At 39.3% G+C, this 25,161-nt stretch overlaps 4 protein-coding genes across 5 annotated transcripts; 3 read left to right on the top strand and 1 right to left on the bottom strand.

Annotated features, from left to right (window-relative positions):
• Positions 1 to 201: 201 nt before the first annotated feature.
• LOC134752016 (thioredoxin-related transmembrane protein 2 homolog) lies at positions 202 to 6,284 on the bottom strand. The gene is made up of 4 exons (XM_063687573.1): positions 5,947 to 6,284; positions 1,432 to 1,692; positions 1,094 to 1,228; positions 202 to 519 (listed from the first exon to the last, which is right to left on the bottom strand). The coding sequence occupies exons 1-4, from the start codon at positions 6,237 to 6,239 to the stop codon at positions 399 to 401; spliced, it is 810 nt and encodes a 269-aa protein (XP_063543643.1). The 5' UTR covers positions 6,240 to 6,284; the 3' UTR covers positions 202 to 398.
• A 1,532-nt stretch (positions 6,285 to 7,816) lies between these two features.
• Positions 7,817 to 9,413, top strand: LOC134752521 (uncharacterized). Its single transcript, XM_063688215.1, has 2 exons — positions 7,817 to 7,951; positions 9,097 to 9,413. Exons 1-2 carry the CDS (start codon positions 7,882 to 7,884, stop codon positions 9,411 to 9,413), a joined length of 387 nt encoding a protein of 128 aa, XP_063544285.1. The 5' UTR covers positions 7,817 to 7,881.
• A 2,258-nt stretch (positions 9,414 to 11,671) lies between these two features.
• Positions 11,672 to 14,129, top strand: LOC134752522 (uncharacterized). The gene is made up of 4 exons (XM_063688216.1): positions 11,672 to 11,738; positions 12,126 to 12,401; positions 12,585 to 13,049; positions 13,741 to 14,129. Exons 1-4 carry the CDS (start codon positions 11,672 to 11,674, stop codon positions 14,118 to 14,120), a joined length of 1,188 nt encoding a protein of 395 aa, XP_063544286.1. The 3' UTR covers positions 14,121 to 14,129.
• Positions 14,130 to 16,144: 2,015 nt separating this feature from the next.
• Positions 16,145 to 24,433, top strand: LOC134752002 (uncharacterized). Of its 2 annotated transcripts, none has more exons than XM_063687553.1 (6): positions 16,145 to 16,316; positions 16,826 to 17,134; positions 17,882 to 18,307; positions 19,395 to 19,493; positions 21,382 to 21,708; positions 23,010 to 24,433. In XM_063687553.1, exons 1-6 carry the CDS (start codon positions 16,262 to 16,264, stop codon positions 23,192 to 23,194), a joined length of 1,401 nt encoding a protein of 466 aa, XP_063543623.1. In that variant the 5' UTR covers positions 16,145 to 16,261; the 3' UTR covers positions 23,195 to 24,433. The 2 variants fall into 2 exon arrangements, with proteins under 2 accessions (XP_063543623.1, XP_063543624.1); XM_063687554.1 differs by having other exon boundaries at positions 17,882 to 18,301.
• Positions 24,434 to 25,161: the final 728 nt, after the last annotated feature.

Here is a 25,161-nt window from a genome sequence, read left to right on the forward strand (position 1 = left end):
TTCGAACAACCCGTTACGTAACATTGTTTTTTATTTGAATTTTAAACTAGGGAACGCATTCACACGCATATATTGTTTTATTATTTTCCGCAAACGCGATTAAAATAATAACAAAAGGTATTTTAGCGACTTTCCGGTATTTTGCGCAAGGTAATTGTAACTTTTAGGTAAAAAAATGATCACTAAGTGTTACGTAATGTTTAGGGGGAGGAGGGGGGGTCCAACTAAACGTTACTGTGCGTTACACGAAAAATCTTCAAAAATTGTGTTACGTAATATTTGAACGCTCCCCTAGTCACATCACATGCTGATTTTCAAAAAACTACTTTTTATCGATCGCTGCAGTGTTAGCTTGGTCCAACTCCAGCAGATACACACTATTCTGACAAGTTTTCTGTCTATTGTGTCTTCTTGTCTTTAATCTTGTCTTTGGGTTTGGCGGCGAGTTTCTCCTTGCACTGCTGGTACAGAGCGTCCATATCGAAGGCTGCTTTCACGTTGTCTTTGGAGAATAGAAATCTGTGAAGAGTTGAAAAATAAATATAAATAAATATTATAGGACATTATTTGATTAATTGACTAAGTCCCACGGTAAGCTCAAGGAGGCTTGTGTTATGGGTACTCAGAATTATAATAGTTTTTCTTTTAATTTAAGCTTTTTAATAAATCTTTCTTTGTACCATGTATGTTGTGAAAATAACTTAGTGTTTATTTATCTATCTATGAATACACTTTAAAAAACCGGCGAAATGCGAGTCGGACTCGCGCACGAAGGGTTCCGTACCATTACGGAAAAAAACAGCAAAAATATCACGTTTGTTGTATGGGAGCCTCATTTAAATATTTATATTATTCTGTTTTTAGTATTTGTTGTTATAGCGGCAACAGAAATACATCATCTGTGAAAATTTCAACTGTCTAGCTATCACGGTTCATGAGATACAGCCTGGTGACAGACGGACGGACAGCGGAGTCTTAGTAATAGGGTCCCGTTTTTATCCTCTGGGTACGGAACCCTAAAAAGCAGTACGATTGCATACTGACGATTAATCGGGGCATTTTATAAGATGATAAAGATTAGTTGATTACTCACTTCTGTAGCTTGCCCTGGGTGTCCGGGTGCGGGCGGCGCTGGGACTCCGCCCCCTCAGTGAACAACAGCACGGTGGGCAGCTGCCGACTGGTCGGCCCGTCTTGGATGCGGTACTTCGCTGCCGCCTCGGGGTATCTGCATATATAGTGTGTCAAAGGACTGTCTCATTTCAAACATAGACAGAGTCATACTATCTTTCACTAGACATATTGACCGGAATATAGACCGTGATTATCTTTTGAACTGTTTATGAGCTCCCGATATTTCGACGCAGTTACATGCATCTTGTTCACGGGTGATGCATGCAACCTTCATTTTATAATATAGAAGGATTTTACCTGCCAATATCCATCTTCCCAAACTTCAGATTCTCCAAGCTATAGCTCGCCGACAACTCAGCGAACACCGGAGCAAAGTTGACACAGGCCGGATGCCACGCCGCATACAAGCACACCAGCCAAGTATTCCCTTTGTGTCGGAGCTCCTCATCCAGTGTGGCGACTCCGCGGAAGTAGGTTATGTGCTCCGGGCCCATGTAGGTGGGTTCCGGGAGGAGGAGGGCAGTCAGGATGAGCAGAGCACCGTATGGTAGGCCATATCTGAAATGAAAGGAGAATCAAAATTAAAAAAATGTATTCTGCAAGTATTGTACAAGTCAATACAACATGTCACTGACAAACATGAAAAATACGTTGCTATGTATTGGTTGTTAGCTGTTGTATTTTTTTATTTGTATAAAACAGTATTTTTATGTATTTTTTTCCTTTTCCTCTACATATTATGTAAAAGTCGGTGTGACTTATTTGTTGTTGTAATTTTTATTTATTTTCTGGATTGTTCTGTGTACCTATGTCATTTCTGTATTTGAATATTTTGTGTGTATTGTGGCAAACAAATAAACAGTTTATCTATCTATCTATCTATTTATAAATACAACAGCCAATACCTGGTTAAACATTATTTTATTATAATCTTTAAATACATAACTATACTAAAATATCTCTATACATCAGTTTTCTTACCAAAACCCGGGTTATTTTCGTAGTCGACATCTAGCGTCAAATAGCGAATTTATCAGTACTGCTAGTTGACAATAGATGTCGCGACGAACGAAAAGTCTAATGCTCAACAATTTTCAGCTATTATCGTGACCACAGCTAGTGCAACCTGGCTGAAAAGTCAAAAAAAAAGGTAAAATAATGAAATTTAATCGCATTAGACCCGTTAATGATATTAATTATAATCAAGTGCATGGTAAAGAAACATCCTGAACCAATTAGAACTACAACCTTGCTTGCAATGTTAATTTAATTAACATTATGAAATAAAACTATGAAAACGGATTATATCGCGTATATTGAATTTATAATACATTCCGACGTTTCGAACCCTTTTACAGCGTTCGTGGTCAACGGGTGACTGAGGAAAAATTACAAAGTGCAAAAATACCCACATACTAAAATAATGAACAATCATAGACTATAAACTTTAAGGCTGGTTGTACATGCAAAATCGGTTCATAAGGCTAGTTATACACTACAATTATTTATATATATACCTATATATATACGCGATAAAAACTACTATTATTAATTATTATTTTTTATTCATTACATTTCACAGCATAACAGTGATCCAAAGCACTGTGAAACCAATAGACATTTCATACACATAGTACACAAATCTAAATTAACATATAACAGAAGAAGGCCGTTCATTCCTCGTCTCGCAGAACCTCAAGCATTCATAACACACGTCCAACCATCCACTCGCAAACACATCACAGTTTGGTGCTGATTCGAGGAGCGAGTTTAGCAGGTGCAAGGCTTGAACAAGCGGTGATTTACGGCGGGACACAGTTCGTACTGGTGGCAGCGCTAACAAATGGCGACAACGCGGTCGAAACAGAACTCTAGTCGGTGAGGGAACATATAGACGCAGCAACTGAGCTACTAGTTCGGGGCAGTCAGAATCCCCACGTAAAATTCTACTGGCTAAAGTACACAGTCTGTAATTTCGCCTCACCTCAAGTGAGTTAAAACCTAATGTACCCTGCAAAAAAATTGTAGGGTATAAAAATGGGTAATATCCGTACATTTTTTTGTAGAGGGAGCGTAGAAACGCCTTTTGCACTCGCTCTAGCAGCAGGATATAGGTTGTTTCATAGGGGTTCCAAACAACACAAGCCGCTTCAAGCTTTAATTAATTAACATTATACCACATCTTAAGTCATTATATTTGTAACCGTCAGCTCGTAAGATCTGTTATATAATCTGTGCCGTCAGCGATCATTAGCAACTTATTAGTGTCACAGGGCTGTGAAAATTTTGCATCATGTGATATGTGTATCTTGTAATGTTAACCAACTTTATAATGTACTAGCTTTTGCCCGCAACTTTGTCTGCGCGGAATCAGTAACAGCAGCTAGAGTAAGTTTAAATAAAATAAATGAAAAAAAAAAAAACGTTTATTTCAGATCTGCATTGATCCATAACGGTGTTAGTATAAAAAAAACTAAAAACTATGTTAAGTACTAAATTAATTAATAATATTACAACTAAAAAAAAAAATAGAAATAGCGGTCAATCAATTTGAGCACATTGCTTCATTGCTTGACATTAATTATCAGGAACTTTATTTATTAATAACTCTTTTTTTTTATGTAAATCTTTCTCATTTAAGTGAAGTTTTGTTATATCTTCTTGAGAAATAAAGATTCTTAAAGCTGAACTTCATTAAATCTCTCAATTTCACCCCCCTTTTCAGTATCTTTAGGGATGATTTCCGAAATAAAAACTATTCTGTCTATGCACTTCGCGATCAGAGGGCCTACCACGAAGACCGAAATTCGCAAATTGCGGGCATCTCTCTCTTTTACACCAATTATGGCGTAATTAGGGTGGCAGAGAAAGATGCTCGCAATTTGCGAAGTTCGGCGTAAGCCCTCAGGCATTCCGTCTCTTTACATAAAATTTCCCGGTCGGTCGGAAGGATCAAAACGTGATGAGTGCATACCGCGGACCTGTTTGAACTTGTTTTCAGCTTTTTAAGCAGTTATAGCCCGACCGAATATCGGTTCGGTATGAGCTGAACCGAATGTTCGTATTCGGCGAAGTCCATATTCGGTCACCTTGGCCGCTCCGATATATCTGATGGTAACTGTGTGTATAAACTCTTCATTGTAATAAAAAACCGGCCAAGTGCGAGTCGGACTCGCGCACAAAGGGTTCCGTACCATTAAGGAAAAAAGACAGCAAAAAAATCACGTTTGTTGTATGGGAGCCCCATTTAAATATTTATATTATTCTGTTTTTAGTATTTGTTGTTATAGCGGCAACAGAAATACATCATCTGTGAAAATTTCAACTGTCTAGCTGTCACGGTTCATGAGATACAGCCTGGTGACAGACAGACGGACAGCGGAGTCTTAGTAATAGGGTCCCGTTTTTACCCTTTGGGTACGGAACCCTAAAAAACACAAATATCAAATATGGCACAGATAATTATGGCAAATATAATTATTTATTTTCTTTCTTAGGTTAGGTTAGATTATTTATAATGTATAAAATATAAAAACACATACAATAACAATCGTCTAAGAGGCCACAGCTTAAAGATTATCCGAGTTCCCAGCACAAGCCATCCTAGGAAGCACTTTCTATCAAACCGCGTCCTACGCGAGTGGAATAAATTACCAGAAGCAGTGATATGTGCGCCTTCAGTGAACACCTTTAGAAACAGACTTGACAAACACTTACACACACACACACTTAAAACAACTAACAAAATGAACACTAATAGACCTAATAGCAAAGATAGATATAACTCCGTAATAGATGGATACAGTCTAAGGAAAAAACGTGCCTCGAAAATCAAGAAAATTTGATTCTCGTTCAGAGGGCGCTACTAGCTTTGGCCTACAGTCGTATAGATGGCGTTGACGGTTTCGTTTGTTATTTAACAATTTTAACGCATATCAGTGAAAGAACATGGGTCAAAATCATAAAAATAATTAATGAAAAAAAAAAAAAAAACATTTATCCATATTTAAATACATTTTATCGTATTTTTATAAATCTTCATTTTTAGTTTTAAAGTGTGTCGACAGATGGCAGTAAATTTACTGGGGTTACAAAATTTACTATGACAGTACCGCTCTAGTATAAGTTACTCTATGCTAATAGTAAAAAAATAATAATCGGCCAAGTGCGAGTCGGACTCGCGCACAAAGGGTTCCGTACCATTAAGGAAAAAAACAGCAAAAAAATCACGTTTGTTGTATGGGAGCCCCATTTAAATATTGATATTATTCTGTTTTTAGTATTTGTTGTTATAGCGGCAACAGAAATACATCATCTGTGGAAGTTTCAACTGTCTAGCTATCACGGTTCATGAGATACAGGCTGTTGACAGACGGACATCGGATCCCGTATTTACCCTTTGGGTACGGAACCCTAAAAAACAAGTGCAGTGATATACACGCATCTGCTTTCAGCTGCTAGTGTATCAAACAATATAATAATAATATAATAATACAAAATATATAAGGAGTTTGGTCCAAGCTTTAACCACTCTGTTGCTTATGAAGTGTCTATGAGGATTGTTGTGGGACCTGCGAGAGGAGATAGTTGTAAGCCTAGTCAAAACTAATTATCAGAAAAACATTGGTGATGTACTGTCCGCGCGCCAATTCCGTGCATTCGAAGGTCGAGGAAGTGCGCCCGTACGTACAAAATGACATCACTCGGACATGACGCCCAACATTCCTAACATTACTCAGCCGTGCATGGAATTCGCGCACGGACAGTATCTAGTGGTCACTCAAAAATAATGGGTCAATTACATATACATACCTCACATCAGCATATAACCACAAAATTAGGTTAGCAATCTTCGTATAAACGAACGAAGACGACAAATAATTGACCATCGTAACACTTCCCGCCTTCCGAGTCCGCAGCATCACGACGATAATTAGGAAAAATAGAATTTCCGTCTCTCGACTGTCTAACTCGCAATCTACATCGGGGAACAAAAAGTTGCAAATTACACCCGTCCTTTTAGCCGTCACGTATGAAATGCTTAGTAAAATGTTGACCCAGTAATATGGCTTTAGTAATTGACGCAAATCTTGCTTGAAAGACATGATTTTTTAGTTTAATTTGGATTAATTTTTGGGACACAGCCCGTCTATACGATGTACAATTTGACATTGACGTTTTGTTTTTATTTTTCGTTCGATGGAGCTGTTCAAGTTCCAGTTATAGCCCACTGTATTACTCCAACGCTTATGACGCCATCTAGTGACGAGTAGCAAAAAGCCATCTTAAACTAATCCATAATCCCCAATGGGGTTGGTATGGCAACTGTCAAAGGTTTGTAGAAATGGAGACATCATAGCTTGCCCTTTTTTCTATGAGATTTGGCTTAAAGGGCTGGCATCCAGGGCATTAAAAAAACAAAAAATTGCCACAATTCTAGGAGGGCAAGCCATGCTGTCGCCATCTGCTAATTATTTCGACTGGCCAACCCCATTTCATCTTTACTAAAATGACATTAAATAAATACATAATTAAAGTTCTAATTTAATCACCGAAGACGAGGCAGGGCCCTCCACACTCATGCGCGAAGCCGCGAACGCAAGTCTGGAGCCTAGTTCGCTAATCAGCAAACTAGGCTCCACACTCGCGTTCGCGGCTTCGCGTCGCGATTCGCGCATGAGTGTGGAGGGCCCTATAGACCTAGCATTACATAGATCAGCTATACACGTGCGTCCGTGAGGGACAAAACATACGCAATGCGACAATATGATTGGTCGAGTAGATTTGTAGCCCACCATAAACCATACTAAATTTACGGTGGGGAATTAAAAAAAATGTGAGACTGTGACACGGACAAACAATAACAGCGCTTTCTCTGTTACTCCTACTGTAAAATACATAAGACTATCCCGTTCGATCATTTCCCCCCACCCCTCACGTACGATCCAGTTTTAAGGCTTAACACACCGTCGCACCGCACCAAGGTCATTCTCTTTCTCGCTTTTACTTATGGGTGCGTCGCACAATGACCTTGGTGCGGTGCGATGATGTGTTACGGCCATTATACTAGATTCATGCAGTATGGCATAAAGACCCGGACGCGGACCCGGGTATGTCCTTAAACTACGTCCAAAAGAGAGGTATGGGCACTGTGAATGACATCTCGCTTTGTGTGGTGGGGCACAGGACAGCGGATGTCATTCCAGATCTAGAGCAGAGCCCAACTGGGGAGGTACCTCCACCTTACAGAAAACCGCAGCCAAATAACACTAGACCCTACTAATAGTGTTGTGTTCCTGCCGGTGAGTAAGGTTGCCAGAGCTCGAGGGAGAGGAGTGTTAGGGTCGGCAACGCGCATGTAACTCCTCTGGAGTTGCAGGCGTACATAGGCTACGGAGTCTGCTTAACATCAGGCGGGCCGTATGCTTGTTTGCCACCGACGTAGTATAAAAAAAAGGGCCCTCCACACTCATGCGCAAATCACGGCGCGAAGCCGCGAACGCAAGTGTGGAGCCTAGTTCGCTAATCAGCGAACTAAACTCCACACTCGCGTTCGCGGCCTCGCTCCGCGATTCGTGCATGAGTGTGGAGGGCCCTATGGTGTTAGCCTGTCCAGAAGGATGAATTAAAAAAAAATTTCTTGATACCCACAAACAAATAAACAATTACAATCATATGTACCATTACCATCGAAGGACGAGACGAGTTTAACTTTGTGATTTTCAGCTGCAATTGTTTTAAGGAAACATGCAGGCTCCTGACAATGGATGGGAGAAGACGCGGCGGCGCATATTCTGGGACTTCCTGGAGAACCCTCGTGAGTGAACCCACTCGACTTTTTATTTTAATTTTAATTCTATAAAACTTACACTTTTGGGGGTTAGCTTGCCGACCGCCATCTTGTTGATTCGGGTCGTGATAAATTTTTGTTTTTGCTCATTATTTATTGAATAATCCATTATATTCTGTAAAAGTATATGGAAATGACATCTAATATTATCAATAGTTAATTAATTACATGATATGATATTGTTTACTTATTATTATATTGTAACGCCTTGTACTTTAATTTGACGACCATTACGATATCTCTTAGGTATACCTATAAGTAGCCATATTGACATCTTTTTCGTAACCACGCTATTATCATCATCATCTACCTCGCGTTGTCCCGGCATTTTGCCACGGCTCATGGGAGCCTGGGGTCCGCTTGGCAACTAATCCCAAGAATTGGCGTAGGCACTAGTTTTTACGAAAGCGACTGCCATCTGACCTTCCAACCCAGAGGGGAAACTAGGCCTTGTTGGGATTAGTCCGGTTTCCCCGTAACCACGCTATTATGAAATAAATAAATCTAAATCTAAATCATTAACGTTGATTCTTTTTATTTGTATTAATTATTTTTATATGATTTTGACGCATGCTCTTTCACTGATATCATGATATGCGTTAAAATTGTTAAATAACAAACGAAACCGTCAACGCCATCTATTCGAGAGTAGGCCTATGGTGGTAAAACGTAGTGGCGCCATCCGTTCGGGAATCAAATTTTCTTGATTTCCGAGGCACGTTTTTTCCTTAGACTGTCATCCATACAATACGGAGTAACATATAGTCTTTGGTACAGGGAAAAATCTCAAAACTATAAATTTATTGGAAGAAAAGAACTTAAATTTGTACGCAACGAGGCCGACTCGCACCTCGCACTTGTCCGGTTTTTAGGGTTCCGTACCCAAAGGGTAAAAACGGGACCCTATTACTGAGACTCCGCTGTCCGTCTGTCTGTCTGTCACCAGGCTGTATCTCATGAACCGTGATAGCTAGACAGTTGAAATTTTTACAGATGATGTATTTCTGTTGCCGCTATAACAAATACTAAAAAAGTACGGAACCCTCGGTGCGCGAGTCCGACTCGCACTTGGCCTGTTTTTTTATGTTTTACTGATAATTAGTTTTCGCTAGGGTTCGAACTATCACCTATACCTGAAGAGGACCCCGCGTCGCCGGACACGGACACGGACAGCAGCTTGCCGGACCTGATCGTGGAGCCGGAGCCGGACCGGCATGACCACCCGCCGTCCTTCTACGTCGGTCTATCACCTATACCTGAAGCGGACCGCGCGTCGCCGGACACGGACACGGACACGGACAGCAGCTTGCCGGACCTGATCGTGGAGCCGGAGCCGGACCGGCACGACGACCCGCCGTCCTTCTACGTCGATCTAGAACGACGGATGAAGCGGTACTATCGCCAGCTCTTTCATCCAGGTAAGTCATGATAAAAAGTGTAATTACATTACTAACGTAACGCTTTCCTGTGAGCTGTAAATTGGCTACACGACATAATAGTACATTATGATATAAGTGTGCTAAGTTGGTCATTACACACGATGTATGTGTGTAATGACCTATGCACACGCGTTTCATACGACGTTGTTCAACACACTTGCGAGAAAAAAAAAGAAACTCATATTAATCAAATGTTAATAGTTTTTACAGTTAGTATTGTGTGTTTCATCTGTCATACTCGTACTGCCGGCCGGCCCTCGCTCGCCCCGGCCGCGGGCGGCGGGCGGGCTGCGGCCGGGGCGGGGTGCGGGGCGCGGGGTGAGGGGCGCGGGCGGCGGGCGGGCTGCGGCCGGGGCGGGGTGCTGGGCGCGGGCGGCGGGCGGGCTGCGGCCGGGGCGGGGTGCTGGCCGCGGGCGGCTGGCGGGCTGCGGCCGGGGCGGGGTGCGGGGCGCGGGGTGAGGGGCGCGGGCGGCGGGCGGGCTGCGGCCGGGGCGGGGTGCTGGGCGCGGGCGGCGGGCGGGCTGCGGCCGGGGCGGGGTGCGGGGCGCGGGGTTGAGGGGCGCGGGCGGCGGGCGGGCTGCGGCCGGGGCGCGGGGTGTGTTGAAAAAGAAATGTATAGATCTTTAAGACATATTACATGAAGGACACACCCTTTGGCGGACATATTTGTATGTAACAAAAATGATAAACAATAAAGAACTTTCTATTCTATTCTATGTAATTAAAAAAAAATTAGTTTAAAATCACTAGAAAAACACGCTTTAATAAATGCACGTAAAAACCAATTACGTGGCCTTTCTCACAAGTGCAAACACGACTATGATACGATATTCCATCATGGAATGCCAGTGCCTATCTTCCGGCTTCATCATCAGACCTTGAAACCTAATCGTGGTCAAAGTTCATTACAAGACTTTTCTAACAAATCCAAACACAGCTACGACGCGATGTTCCATCATGAAGTTCCAGTTTATATCTTCCGGCTCCATCATCAGATCAATTCGACAGTACCATATTATTGTATTGTCATCAGAACTACATACAGCTGCCAATTTTCATGACGCTACGATCCTTTGAAGATGGTTAAATTAGTTACCTTAGATTCCATTACATAGTTACTACCGTGTACAGGTCAACCTAATAAAAGCGTTTTAAAAAATAGCCTTTATTACTGAAGTTTTGTGTGTGTTTTGTGTTTTGGTTTGTTTGTCTTTGTTTGTTTTGTTAGTCTCTTTTCGGTGAAGGAAAACATCGTGAGGAAACCGGACTAATCCCAATAAGGCTTTACCCTCTGGGTTGGAAGGTCAGATGGCAGTCGCTTTCGTAAAAACTAGTGCCTTCGCCAATTCTTGGGATTAGTTGTCAAGCGGACCTTAGGCTCCCATGAGCCGTGGCAAAATGCCGGGACAACGCGAGGAAGATGATGACTGAAGTTTTGTAACATTTACTCTTATCTACTTAAAAATATACCTTATTTTACAATCTTTTATTTAATATTGTCTTCGGTTACCGCGATAGTTACTCATGAAATAAAACTATGAAAACGGATTATATCGCGTATATTGAATTTATAATACATCCCGACGTTTCGAACTCTTTACAGCGTTCGTGGTCAACGGGTGACTCGACTCGGGTTGACCACGAACGCTGTAAAGAGTTCGAAACGTCGGGATGTATTATAAATTCAATATACGCGATATAATCCGTTTTCATAGTTTTATTTCAATCTTTTATTTATTATTATTCACAACGACGGGACTTAATCGCGTAAAATAAGAAGTAGAAGTAGAAGATGTTGATGTCAACTTTAGCCAGTCTTCTCCGAGACCACGGGGACAACGCCGTCCTCGAAACGTCCGAGGTAAATTTAAAACTTATTTTACGCGATTAAGTCCCGTCGTTGTGAATAATAATGAGTAAAAATCGTGAGTTTAAATCTTTTATTTAACTTGCAATGTACCCATGTAAGTAAATGTGACGTTTTCAACCAAAAGGTACCACATTGTCGCGTGTTGATAAGATTGATTTCTAATTGGAGCTATATGGAAATAGCGCCTTACTGACAAGCGACAATAAGTACCCTTTTGGTTGTAAATGGCACAAATATGTATGTAGTTATGTAACTATGTATGTACAGGTCAAATTTTGCAAGTTAAATTTGATCCTCTTCCCGTATTCCGATTAAGCTGAAATTTTGCACACGTCACACGTAAATGCAATATTATGATACCATCGAACAGATCTGATGATGGAGACAGAAGGTGGCCATAGCAACTCTGTGATAAAACAACGCAACCTGTGCAACTTGTGTTTGGGTTGGTTAGAAATAACTAGATGAGTAATAAACTGAAATAGATATCATACACTAAAGAAAAAGTGACCAAGTCCACCGGTGGCCGAGGCGGGAATCGAACCCGCGTCTTTAGCTTTATGGGAGCCCCACATAAACATATATTTTATTCTGTTTTTCGTATTTTTGTTATAGCGGCAACAGAAATACATCATTTGTGAAAATTTCAACTGTCTACCTAATCTAGCTATCACGGTTCATGAGATACAGCCTGGTGACAGACGGACAGACAGACAGACAGCGGAGTCTTAGTAATAGGGTCCCATTTTTACCCTTTGGGTAAGGAACCCTAAACACGAAAAGAAGATGTGTTATTTGTTGATTATTTAACTTAGTATTTTACATGTTTCAGGTATGCACGACAGTGAAGATGACAAATCCGACTTTGAAGGAATCGACACAAGGAAAGATGCCGAAGAAGAATCTGCAATAATTGAAACTAAATCAGTTTCAGAAGATTCAACCCAAATTTGTCATAGAATATCGACTACAATTGCAGAAATACACGACTCGCCAAGAAGACGTCCGGTACAGTTTGATAATAGGAGCCCTGTGTTGATACCACGTGTGCCAGTGCGACGATTCGGTCGGTTATCTGGTCGGGCCATGAACGTTTTAGAAACTTCTGGTAAATAGAACACAGCACATTTTTATTCTGAATTTAGGCTGTTACCAGGAATTAACGTACGTTGGGTCTTGTAACAGTATATAGGAAAATTCCATTTTAAATTTAACTGTATGAAATGCCTGAAATAAAATCAATTTATTTTATTTTTATTTATTCTTTTGTAACATTTATTTTACTTTCCAGGTGAACGTATAAATCAAGTCCCGACACACATAGCTGAACAGTCAAATAACCAAGATAACTCAATCGTAGAACCAGATACAGACGGGCAAAGACTACTAACAGCCAGTGAACTTACAGTAATTAGAATCAATGAAACATCTAACACAGAGGTAGTAAACACTAGCGGAACTGGCCATCAAGAAGATGCTGTTGAAGAAGGAGAAACTGAAATAACCGACATACAAAAAGTATCTAGCGATTGTAATAAAGAGGGTATGGGCGTTGCAAGCAAAGAACGTAAATTTCCCTTCCTTATTCCCGATGAAGAGTTGTTCGAACCTTTAGCTCATAGTTCAGAGAAGTCCATCAATGAAGATTTGGAGCCTGTTGAGGAGATGAGAGAAGCTCGGGGATCTGGAGTTAATGTGTCCGGGCATGGAGAAACGGAGCAAACAAGTCCTGTGCTAGCATTTGAAACAAGGAAAAGTAAGTTAAATCATGATATATCCTTAAGTTAAGAAAATTAGTTTTAGTAAAGTAATCATATTACACACATTGTAATTCAGACTTACATATGGGGGCGCCTGAGTCGTCGTATATTTTTACAATTATTTTGGACTTTTTATTGTTTATATTCTTAATTATTTTGACTGATTTTTAGTGTTTACCTTCCTATTTATAGAAAGTGGTTTTATACACAATGAATTTTTACTGTTTTATTTTCTTTTGATTATTTATTAACGGACATTATTTTATTTTTTAGATTATTATTCTTTGTTAAATTTGATCCTTAATTATTGTTATTGATATTGTGTTGCGACGATCTTTTTGTGAATGCATTTTATTTTCACATGTATAGGTCCCTCCACACTCGAATCGCTAATCAGCGAAGTCGAATCCACACTCGCGTTCGCGGCTTCGCGCCGCGTAGTCTGAGCGGGCTTAATATTAATGTACATTTTCAATGAGAAATAAATGAATCTAATCTAATCTAAGCTTTGCGCGCTCTGTCATATATATACATATATATGGCGCCCTTCACACTATACTAATACACAGTGTACTAGATAATGTTCTGTGTCTGAGCACTAACCTTCTGGACGCTTCTGGCCTTCGGCCCTACGTGGAGCTCGGCTTATCTTCTAAACTGACTTCATATTAAGTTGTATATTTCCAGGTGCAGATAGACTTGAAAATGTTTCCTCTGACTCCACTGAAATCAACGCTTCCATTGAAGGAGAAAACGGAACGAGCGTAGAACATAACATTCAAAATCTACGTCGTGCTAGAATTTTAGATGAGTTTTGGTCCGTGTCGCCGATGGAGGTAAATATTGAAGATTTGCCAAAAAATAATTCAAACTCGAATAAAAGAAGAACAGATTCAAGAGATGAGGCACCGTCGAGAAAAAAGAAAAAGATGAAAGATGCAGCCACCCACATGACTAAAGAGGATAAACAACATTTTAAGAATGTTAGAAAGGGGCTATATCTAATAAATCCGCTCGTCTTCAAATTGTGTAGGTGTCGTCGAGCTCCGGAACATGTTTGTTCGTGATTCTTTTTCTATTAACCCTATGCATAGTGATGTATGCAGCCTACAAAGCACAAAATAACACTGATTTAGATTTTGATTGATTTTATTTATTCATATTAAGTTCTTGTCTTAATTATGTACCCAGAAGCTGGTAGATAGGTACTGAATATTTTTATTTTATTTTTAAATCAGTTTACTGAATATTTTTGTTGTTTTTTTAAATGAGTTTTGTTATTTTTGTTATTAATCGTTATAATTATTTTTTTATTAAATATATTACCAACTATGCAGTGTTATATTTCTTTACCCTAAACCGACAAGCGTGTATGAGGAATGTCATGAAAGTGAAGGAAGCGAAAGAGGTATGTCAGGATCGTAGCAAGTGGAAATCCATGGTCTCTGCCTACCCCTCCTAGGCGTGATTATATGTATGTATGTATATTTCTTTACTAAATATATTTTTAGTAGAATACATGTTTTTTGGACTAAGAAAAAAATCCGCCTCGGCCGATGTTGATTGTACCAAATAATAGTAGAGATGCCACGAATATTCGGCATCTATTCGGTATTCGGCCGAATGTTGCACCTACCTGAAAAGAAAAATTACACAATAAAAATAACCAATACTAGGTATATTTAATATTTCAAATGTATTCTTGGAAAGTTGTTAAATACGAAGACCTTTTTTTGAACATTTGTTGTTTATTTATTTATTTACATACAAGATATAAACAGTGGTATATATATACCACGTAAACGAAATTAATAATTAGCTTAACTCTAAAATAGGCCCTTGAGGCATTGTACCAAGGATGCTGGCGGCATTTCCTCGCTGTATCGCAAGTTTTTGTTGATTAGGTACTTACAAAATATTTTGTTTTTATCATTAGTTTTCATCATATATAAAAAAAAAAAAATTAGACTGGCTTTATAATTGAGGTCGTCGCCAAAAGGGCCCTCCACACTCGTGCACGAATCGCTGCGCAAAGCCGCGAACGCGAGTGTGGAGTCGATTTCGCTGATTAGCGAACTAGACTCCACACTCGCGTTCGCGGCTTCGCGCCGTGACTCGTGCATGAGTGTGGAGGCCCCTACAGAATATTAATTAATGTGAAACTATAGTTGGTCGAACCAAAAAACTATACTCATCCTTTTCTTTTGGGTGCTAGTAGTACTAGCCTAGTACTAGTGTAAGACAAAGATAGTATGATTCTCTCTGTCTATGTTTGAAATGAGACAGTCCTTTGACAAACTATATCTTAAATATTGTTGGAGGAAAACCACTTGAATTAGGTAAAAAGTTTGTTTATTCCGTGAATGACATATTTGGAGTGTTAGGAACAGTCAAAGCATGGAGACTATATAAAGGAGCCAAATCTCTATGTATGAAAAGTGTCCATCAAAAAACAGTAATTAGGCGGCGCCACCATACACCGAAATACTACCAAAAACAACCTACGTAATTTGATCGGATTATTTGTTGCCTTATATGGTTCATGTTATACTCATGTCCCAGAGCCTAACTAGCGCCACCGGAGAGATTAGGAACTATTATTTAAAGCTGGAAAGCGGTCACTTTTGCAACAATTCTGCCATAAGAGATTAGCATCCTTTCTTTACCATCCATAAGTCAAAGTATTCAAAAATACGTTGCTATACAAATACAAACAACCAGTCAATGCGTAATCTATAGGTCCCTCCACACTCATGCGCGAATCACGGCGCGAAGCAGCGAACGCGAGTGTGGAGCATAGTTCGCTAATCACTAATCAGCGAACTCGCGCATGAGTGTGGAGGGCCCTTATGATATAGAACATGTAGTTTACATAGGTTCCAACAAATATCACCATAAATTGAAAATTGGTGGTTAAATTGGTGGACCCCATGAAGTTATTAAAATCTAAATCCGTGGTGGACCCTAATTTATTTCTGATCAAATCGATTGTCTTGATCAGACCGTCTGGACTGGCCTTGTGGAACGTCAATCAACTGTCAGATCAGACTGTCACTACTGTCAGTCAGTCATGTCATAGCATAAATTTTAGGTCTGTGAGTTGCATAGTGAGCTGAAGGTTATGTTATCGTTAAAGTTTTATATTAATATTATAATATTGCCTTTTATGTTATTTATTGGCTTACAATAAGTTAATAATTAGGCCACCATGTCGCTAAAGGCGGCGCGCGTGAAGGAGGAGTCCGATACGATGGCAGACGCAGGTGAGTTTTACGATATTCGCTGAGTTGTTTTGTACAGTCGCCATCAGATATATCGGAGCGGCCGACGTTCTCAAAAATATCTGGACACGCACTAACGCCTTGACAATAAAGGCGTGTTCAGATATTTGTGAGCTCCTTGGCCGCTCCGATATATCTGATGGCGCCTGTACTTTTAGTGGTCTTATTTTCTTAGAAAGAATGTGCTTGTAGGTTTAAAAATTAGAAAAATAAATACCATTCACGAAACAAAAACAAATATGATCTTCTTTGTTGTAAAATTACGATTACTAATCTCTGATATGATCTTTAATCTTCAATATTTTCGCAGTTATTTAGATCAGTATGGTTTCACTCACTATTATTTTTAGGCGGACACTCGTGCCTGAGGAAGGGTTCCCGACGAATTCGAAACATGTCGCCAAAAACGACTAAAGATAAGTGTAGTGAAACCGTACTGATTTAAATACTTTGAAATATGTCTCACGATAGTTTAATTTCGATTGTTGCAGTTGTCATTAAGGAGGAGGAATTAGAACCAGATTGTGTGGAAGTTCCGTATGTAGCAATTGAAGCAGCTATTGTGGATGTAGAATTGGACCCACCAGTCCCACCAGAGGAGCTATACAGCAAAGACTTAAGCGAGCCAGCGGTGTACTTGGATGGGCAGGATGAGCTCCTGAAACCGGAGTGTGAGGACATGTCCTTGTGTTTGGAAGCAGATGTGATCAGTCAGTATGCTGAAAATATAAAGGACGAGCTTGTACTGGAACCAGAGTGTATTCAACGGGTCAACACAGGCTGTACCAGGCTATGCAAGGGTATGTTACAAACTTACGATTTATTATTTTTCACAACGACAGGACTTAATCTCGTAAAATAAGTTTTAAATTTACCTCCGACGTTTCGAGGACGGCGTTGTCCCCGTGGTCTCGGAGAAGAATCGACTGCCGTCCTCGAAATGTTGGAGGTAAATTTAAAACTTATTTTACGCGATTAAGTCCCATCGTTGTGAATAATAATGAGTAAAAATCGTGAAAGTTTAAATCAGTGTCTTACGATTTATGTTATTTAAATTTCGTTACTTTAGTGTGTCGTTTTAAAATAAAAGCTTAAGTGCGTTTGTATGGGAGTGACTTTTGAATGGATGGCCATGGCATGGCACAGTGGATGGCCTTCATAGTAACGGTTGGACATTTGGGATTTAAATAATGATATTTTTTGGAGGAAATATACTTAATATTGTTGTTCGGTAACTGATCTGTTATTAAACAGAAAGTATTTTTTCATGTATTTATATCATTCACTTGCGATACTGAATCGGCATGCATCTTAATGCATCATACAGTTAAAAAGCTTGTAGTGTTGAAGTAACATAGAATATACTAAACGCTGTTTTACATGTCCAACAGTTACTATGAAGGCCGCCCACTGTGTGATGGGTTCGTTGGCGAGCAGCTATATTTTTATTTTCCATTCCATATACAAAATTCATTACATTCAATCAAACTACATTTGTACTAAAATTGATCGCATGAACTTTTATATGGCATTTGATTTTGTTACAGAGAAATTTAATCCCATTTTGACCGACTGTTCGGTCCGAATAGAACGCTGTGCGGCCGCAGAAAAAGCGCTAAAGGAACAAATGGCAGAATTATATGGCAAAGAAACTAGAATGCACTCACAAATGAGAGACGGACAACTTTTTTGCGAAAAGTGTAAACGGAACGAAAAATACGAGTTCTGTGAAGCGTGTAAGACGAACATGAGAGCTCTAAACCAGTTAAGGAAGTTGCGCCGAGAACGAAGTGAAACAGCATATATTTGCAAACTACGTAAAAAAGGATTCACTTGCAAACAACGTGAAAAAACATTTACTTGCGATATATGTTGCAGAAAATTCCAAGAAAGACCCCATTTGTATCAGCACAAATTTCTTATTCATGGAAATGTAAAATTTCTTCAGAAGATAAATAATCCAACAGGTAAAGGTAATTATTGTTGTGTGCTTTATCGCGTATATCTTTACTTGAAAATAGTTGTATTGTAACTAGACTAAGGCCAGGATTACACTTGTAAGTTTTACTTACGTATGTAGAGACAAAGCTATTTGCTAGAATGAGATAACGATATTCATATCTCATTCTGTAGTACTGGCCTTGAACGGATTTTGCATGTACAACCAGCTTGTTATAATTTACGTAAATAAATCTCACAGAACTTTTGTAAGTTTCACTAACTGTAATTTTATTTTTAGGTGTAAACGCAGTCGTAAGTTACTTACATAAATTTTACGTTAGAAACTTACAAGTCTAAATCCGGCCTAAAGATTATAGTTTATTATGGTTCATTATTTTTGTATGTGGGTATTTTTGCACATTGTAGTTTTTCTTCAGTCACCCGTTGACCATGAGCGCTGTAAAGGGTTCGAAACGTCGGGATAAATTCAATATACGCGATATAATCTGTTTTCATAGTTTTATTGCATAGGTAAATATAATAAAAAATATAGGAAATTTCGAAATTTGAGGGCAGTATTGGGACAGAAATACGTGCACTGTGAAACAGAAACATATACCTGCGAAATATGTAAAAAATACTACACACAGTTAAGACGAAAGTGGAGGACCCGCGCGAAATCGCCTTTTCATACAAACGTAGTCCTCATTTTCCTCCCTGGATATTAACATTATTGAAAATATGTGGTATTTTCTAAAAAAAAGGGACCTTATTGTCGATGGCGCTTACGCCATTATAAATGATGCTCCGATATAAATACAATGCCGCGCGACGCTGTGCGGCGTAAGCGCCATCGACAATAAGGTCCCTTTTCATAGAAAATGCCCCATATTTTTAGACAATTTGTTGTAAGTATATCAACCACAGCTATGCCCCTACGTTTAATTTCTTTCGAATTTTTATTTATTATAAGAGTTAGAAGCATTTAAAAGTTTGTATGAAATCTGTATTTCGCACATAATTGATCGCACAGTATGAGGATTCCATACAAGTGATAGTCTTACCCCACATTAAAGTGAGCTTTTTAGCTGTAACAGATTCCTAAATAAACATTTTCAGAATTCTACAGCGGATACTTGTCTCGTGTGTATTCGGAGAAGACCATTTGCGGAAGCACCCCCAACTTGCTAAACATAAACACTACCAAGATCAGTACGGGTAAGTGTGACCGGCCTTTACATTGGGACCTGTTTACACATTTATTTATTACACATTGGGACCTGTTGGGATGTCAGCGAGAGATGAATGATGACGAAGATTAATGATACTTGATGAATGCCAGAGCTAAAACGATACAATTGATAAAAATACAACTAATAGGAATGTAGTGAGGTTGACTGTGACACTTTCCAATTCAAATCTGACTGACGGTTCCTTTCAGGATGCCAGCCCCTTTCGGGCTGTCATCAGAATCAGCCAGGAACCAATTCATTAAAGCAGCTGTTCGGGTCATTCAAATAACAGTCACTGTATCGCAGCCAAACACACTCAAGCATAGACAACTTCAATACTTGACATTCCATCAAACGCAGCCGTCATAAATTCATAATAGACGGGCTGCGACGTATTTATTACACATTGGGCCCTGTTTCCACCAGGGACCGGACAACCCTTTCCGCGATAAAACCCTTTCAATGGGCGACACTTAAACACGGCTAACACATTGAAAGACTTTCCCTTTTGAACTGCAAGCCCATTCATACCCTTACCTTTGACTAACCCTTACCGAAAAGCTAACCAAAAATAAGGCTAACTCTTAATAAGGGTTACCCTTATCTTTAAGCGCTTTTTATAAAGGTTTCTCTTTGCGTGAAAGAGACAGGATTAGTATATATCTACGGTAGTGTATGAAAAGGAAAGAAAATACGTGCCTAGTCAAAGAACGCCGCCGTCGCCGCCGACGATCGCTCGGATTCGAAGTAATGTGAGCTTTATGAACAAGGTAGACGACTTAAATTAGCACGCTTATATGCTAAAAGGGAAGCCCTTTATAAGGCTAACCCTTATAAGCAATATGCAAGGTGTTGGTGAGCGGATGATAAGGGTTTTGTAAGGGTATTTGGGCTACCGATTACTCAAATGTGGTAGCTTTATATAAGGGTTTTTAAAACCAAAACAAAGGGTTTCGTCTGGCAAAGGGTATGGTGAGTTAAGCCTTATGCAATACCCTTATAAAACCCCGATTAGGGATAGCGGGCCGGTCCCTGGTTTCCACATTTATTACTATTTCCGTTTACTATCTTTTTGCAAACAACTGACTGCGAATGCCGTAATTTCCTAAAGATTAAATGACTCGTTCATCAATCGTTTACATCAAGCAAAAAAATCTCTTAAATTTAGCGTATTATTTATTTAATCGTATGGCATGCATATTTAGGCAATCAGAGTACAGCTTTGAGGTTGTTAAGCCAGGTAACCACGTCGGGTGTCAGGGCAACCAGGTCCTCAGCTGGGCCACGATAGGAGTGAAGCGGGCAGCGCCGAAATATGTGCTCAGTGGTTTCTTCAGTGGTCTGGTTTGGTATTTAGCGAATGATATACCTACACAGTTCCTGATACAGCCTACCCCTATTTTTTTCAATTAGGTATGTCAATCGGGTCCTCTGAAAATCTTCAGTCAATTATCATAATTAGTTTAGGTATAGGTATAATTGTTAGGCTTAGGTACTAACCCTTTTGAAACTGTTTTTTACTAACAAAATGTATGTGTCACAGTTACATGAAATAAATGATTTAATTTCATTTCATAATCATAATATATTGTTGTTGTATTATATTTGTTCCTGAGTCATGGGTGTTTTGTATGTATTTAAGTATTTATATATTATATATATCGTTGTCTGAGTACCCACAACACAAGCCTCCTTGGGCTTACCGTGGGACTTAGTCAATCTGTGTAAGAATGTCCTATAATATTTATTTATAATAATTTATTTATAAAACCAATTTACACATAATTGATAAATAATTGGTAGTATTACCTACCAGTCAGTGGTGTTACACAGTAAGTGTAAACAATCTCACGTTGCCTTCCATTTCGTTTCAGAAAAATCGATTCCGATCAAATACAAGCCCGAGACCAGAAAAGTACAGCGGTCTAAAATTGTTGTCGACTCAGTAAACCCAAAAAAAATCGTACCTATCGACCACAAAAATGAGAAACAATCCTATTGCTGCAAAATGTGCAACAAGGCGATGATAGCAGACAAACTCTGTGATGATTGTGAGAAAGAAAAGGCTTTGAATCAATTAAGTAATTTGTATGTGACTAAGGTTAGAGTAAGAGATGATAAGTTTGTAGACAAGAAAATGATATCATGGATCGAGCGACCACCACGTTTGCCCAGAGGAAAGCGTCAGATGCGCCGCACAAGTGAGTATTGAGTACAAAACACTAATTTTTATTACAGTGGAACCTCGATAGCACGAATCTTTAGGCTACGCCAAAAACTTCGTTTTAACGAGGTTTCGTGTTATAGAGGGCATCGATTTAGAGAGGTTCTAATTCTAATACCATGTATGATATAATAACGCGCTTATGTGTTATTAAATAACATATAAGCCCCTTGGTTATAGACTGTAAGCTTATTTGTGAATAAATTGAAATAAATGAAAAAATGGGTTCATGTTAGTCTTAAAGAGGTTTCGAGTTACAGAGGTGAAACGCAGAAATTACAGTCTTTATTGTCTGTTGTGAGTTATTACAGCGTATGGATGGTATAGAAAGGATCGCAATCTCTTATGGCTGAATTGTTGTAAAAGTGACCGCGTTAAGCTTTAAATAATAGTTCCTAATCTCTCCGGTGGCGCTAGTTAGGCTCTAGGACATGAGTATAACATGAACCATATAAGGCAACAAATAACCCGACCAAATTACGTAGGTTGTTTTTGGTAGTATTTCGGTGTATGGTGGCGCCGCCTAATTACTGTTTTTGATGGACACTTTTCATACATAGAGATTTGGCTCCTTTATACAGTCTCTATGTTACAGCGGTTTGTTAGTAAATAACTTCGAGTTATAGAGGTAGTAAAACAATACGACAATTTTTTCGACTTGAGGTCAAATTTCCTTTTTTAAGCCTAACTACTAATTAAGCCTACCTTACCTGCTGAATAGTTGAGGAGTGTCTTTTCAAAAGGGTTTATTTCTCTATGAAAAAACATACAAAAATAAGCCTTGTGAAACCCACACAAGGCTTATTTTTGTATGGTTTTTCATAGGAAATAAACCCTCTTGAAAAGACACTCCTCAGTTGTGATTGTTGTGAAAGGAATCGCTGCATTATTACTTCATATTAACAACACAACACAAGCTTATTGGGAATGTGTAAGGACCTGACACTCTTTGATAGAGAAGGATAGTCTTATTGCGATTCCTATAAAAGGAAAGAGAAAATAGTGCCATGCTTTGTCCTTATCACCGACCGGGTTTTTTTTCATGGTCGGGTTATGGCAGCATAGGTAGGAGGCGATGGCGAAAAACCGAAATTTATAAGAGTAAAAGAGAAAAAGGATTATGCTGGTCAATACATGAATATGTCTTTCTCTTACCCCTGGTCGCTCGGTTTCATGTCTATAACTAGTATAACTACTATACTATGTCTATGGGAATGTGGGCCTAAAGTCGGTCTCTATGTAAAGTCCTGTAATATTAAAAATACATATTTGTTTCAGAAAAACAAAAGCTTATAACACGCGAATGCTTCGTTCGGCTGGAGCGCTGCGCGGCTGCCGTGGAAGCCCTACCACTCAAAATTGTCGCCGTGAAATCTGAAATTGTTGCTGAAAATACAGAAATCATGCTACCCGAACACAATTTGACATCTGACAAGAGTGAAGAACATTACCACAGTCTATGAAACAATACAGTTTTTCAACGAAGCCGTCTAGACAAGGCCGTGCGGGGTGCGAGGGGTGGGTCGCGCGCACCCGAGCTGCATACATCGCCATTGTTAGTAGCTCGGTACTACTTACAGGGCTATCGTAAGTTCGGCTCTCATTTTAAAACTTGCACATGAGGTATATCTAGGTTTATAATTAGTTCATATAGCTTCAGTTTATAAAATAAACGAAATACAGCAAGAACAAGTTTTTGTATGAAAAACTTAAATTCGTTTTTTTTTTTAACTATGGTATCTGAAGCTACATAAACTAATTACAGACATAGATATACTTTATAATATTGTAAGTACAAAGTTTCAGAGCAATCTAGCTAGTCGTTTAAAAAGGAGAGCGGAACTACGTTTGTATGGAGACTGCAATGTTTTTAACTTTTTAACCGGCAACGTTGACTTTGCCGTCCATTTTTGAGAAAAAGTCTGTGACAACCCTACTGTATTCTTGTTACTTTCTATACTGTGACATTACTGTAAAATGTGTAAAACGAAGACACATAATACAAAATTCTGTAATAAATGTGAAAGGGAATACGTACAAAGTTCATTGATTTCTATGCTTGTAAGACCAAAATAGTAAAGGGTATATTTCTTAAAGTAAAACAGTACAGGAATAATAGGAATATGCAATGTGAACTGAACCTCCTCATATTCCTTGTTTTACAAGTTCCAAGTTAAGTAGAATATTAATCTTGTATATATATACAGGGTGGTTAAAAATAAGTGCATTCCGTTGCCAGGGAGGTTTTGGGATTATACTAAGTAACTTTTACTATGGGACCAACTCCGAAATCGCGATAAAAAATTTACCCTCCCATAGAAAATGGACGAGCCAAAATGTATGAAACAGCCTAATTTTTTTACGCGATTTCGGAGTTGGTCCCATAGTAAAAGTTGCTCAGCTAGTATAATCCCAAAACCTCCCTGGCAACGGGAATGCACTTAATTTTTAGCCACCGTGTATATTTCGGGGATCTCGGAAACGGCTCTAACGAATTTCGATGAAATTTGCTATACGGGGGTTTTCGGGGGCGAAAAATCGATCTAGCTAGGTCTTATATCTGAGAAAACGTATTTTTGAGTTTTTATGTTACCGAGCAAAGCTCGGTCTCCTAGATATTTAAGATAAATCTAAGACTCTATTTATAACAACTAAGTACTAAATTAAATAGGTGTGTTTCACACAAAATGTGCAGTGCCATTTGTTACCTAAATATAATAAATGCAATTTTGTTATAATGTATATTGTGTTATTTATTAAATCCATAACGTCGCAGCCGCGTTACTTCTGGACGCTCTGATTTAGTTGTACCGTTTTTGAAAACGTCGTTTTTGTATGGAGAATGTTCTCGCACGAGAACATTCCCCATACAAAACGGAGAACGAAGAACAGAGCGGCTCTGACCACTGTCCGCCATCGCTCTCACAGTGTCAGAGCTCACAGTGGGGGCGACACTCCTCCTTTCGGGCTTTCTCGGCTCCGTTCGGCTCAGCATTGCTCCGAGCAATTATCAGGGTTGGCATAACTTGACGTCCCTTGGCACGTGTACGACCACAGATAAGATACTAAATAGCCGAAAGGGCAGCGTGATTCGTCCCTGAATCGCTATCAAACTTCGGTTTTGTAGGAAGTGTCCTTTCTGTACGGTAGTACTATTACTTATTCTGTGCCAAGTTGAAACCCTCGCAACGCTCAAGATACCATTTTTCGAATCATTCGCTTGCTCGGATGTCAATATTAGCACGAGAGGTTAAACAACAACTTTGCCCCCTTGTAAAACAAATAACTATTCTCGGTTCGAATATTAAAAACATATTTTCAATAGTTATTTGTGCAACAAGAGAGGAAAGTTGTTTTTTCTTGCGAGTGTTTATTTTGAGTCCCGAGAAAGCGAAAGATTCTAAGGTAGAATCTTGAGCGTAGCGAGGGA

This window comes from Cydia strobilella, chromosome 24 (genome assembly GCF_947568885.1).
Source record: "Cydia strobilella chromosome 24, ilCydStro3.1, whole genome shotgun sequence".
NCBI lineage: Eukaryota > Metazoa > Arthropoda > Insecta > Lepidoptera > Tortricidae > Cydia > Cydia strobilella.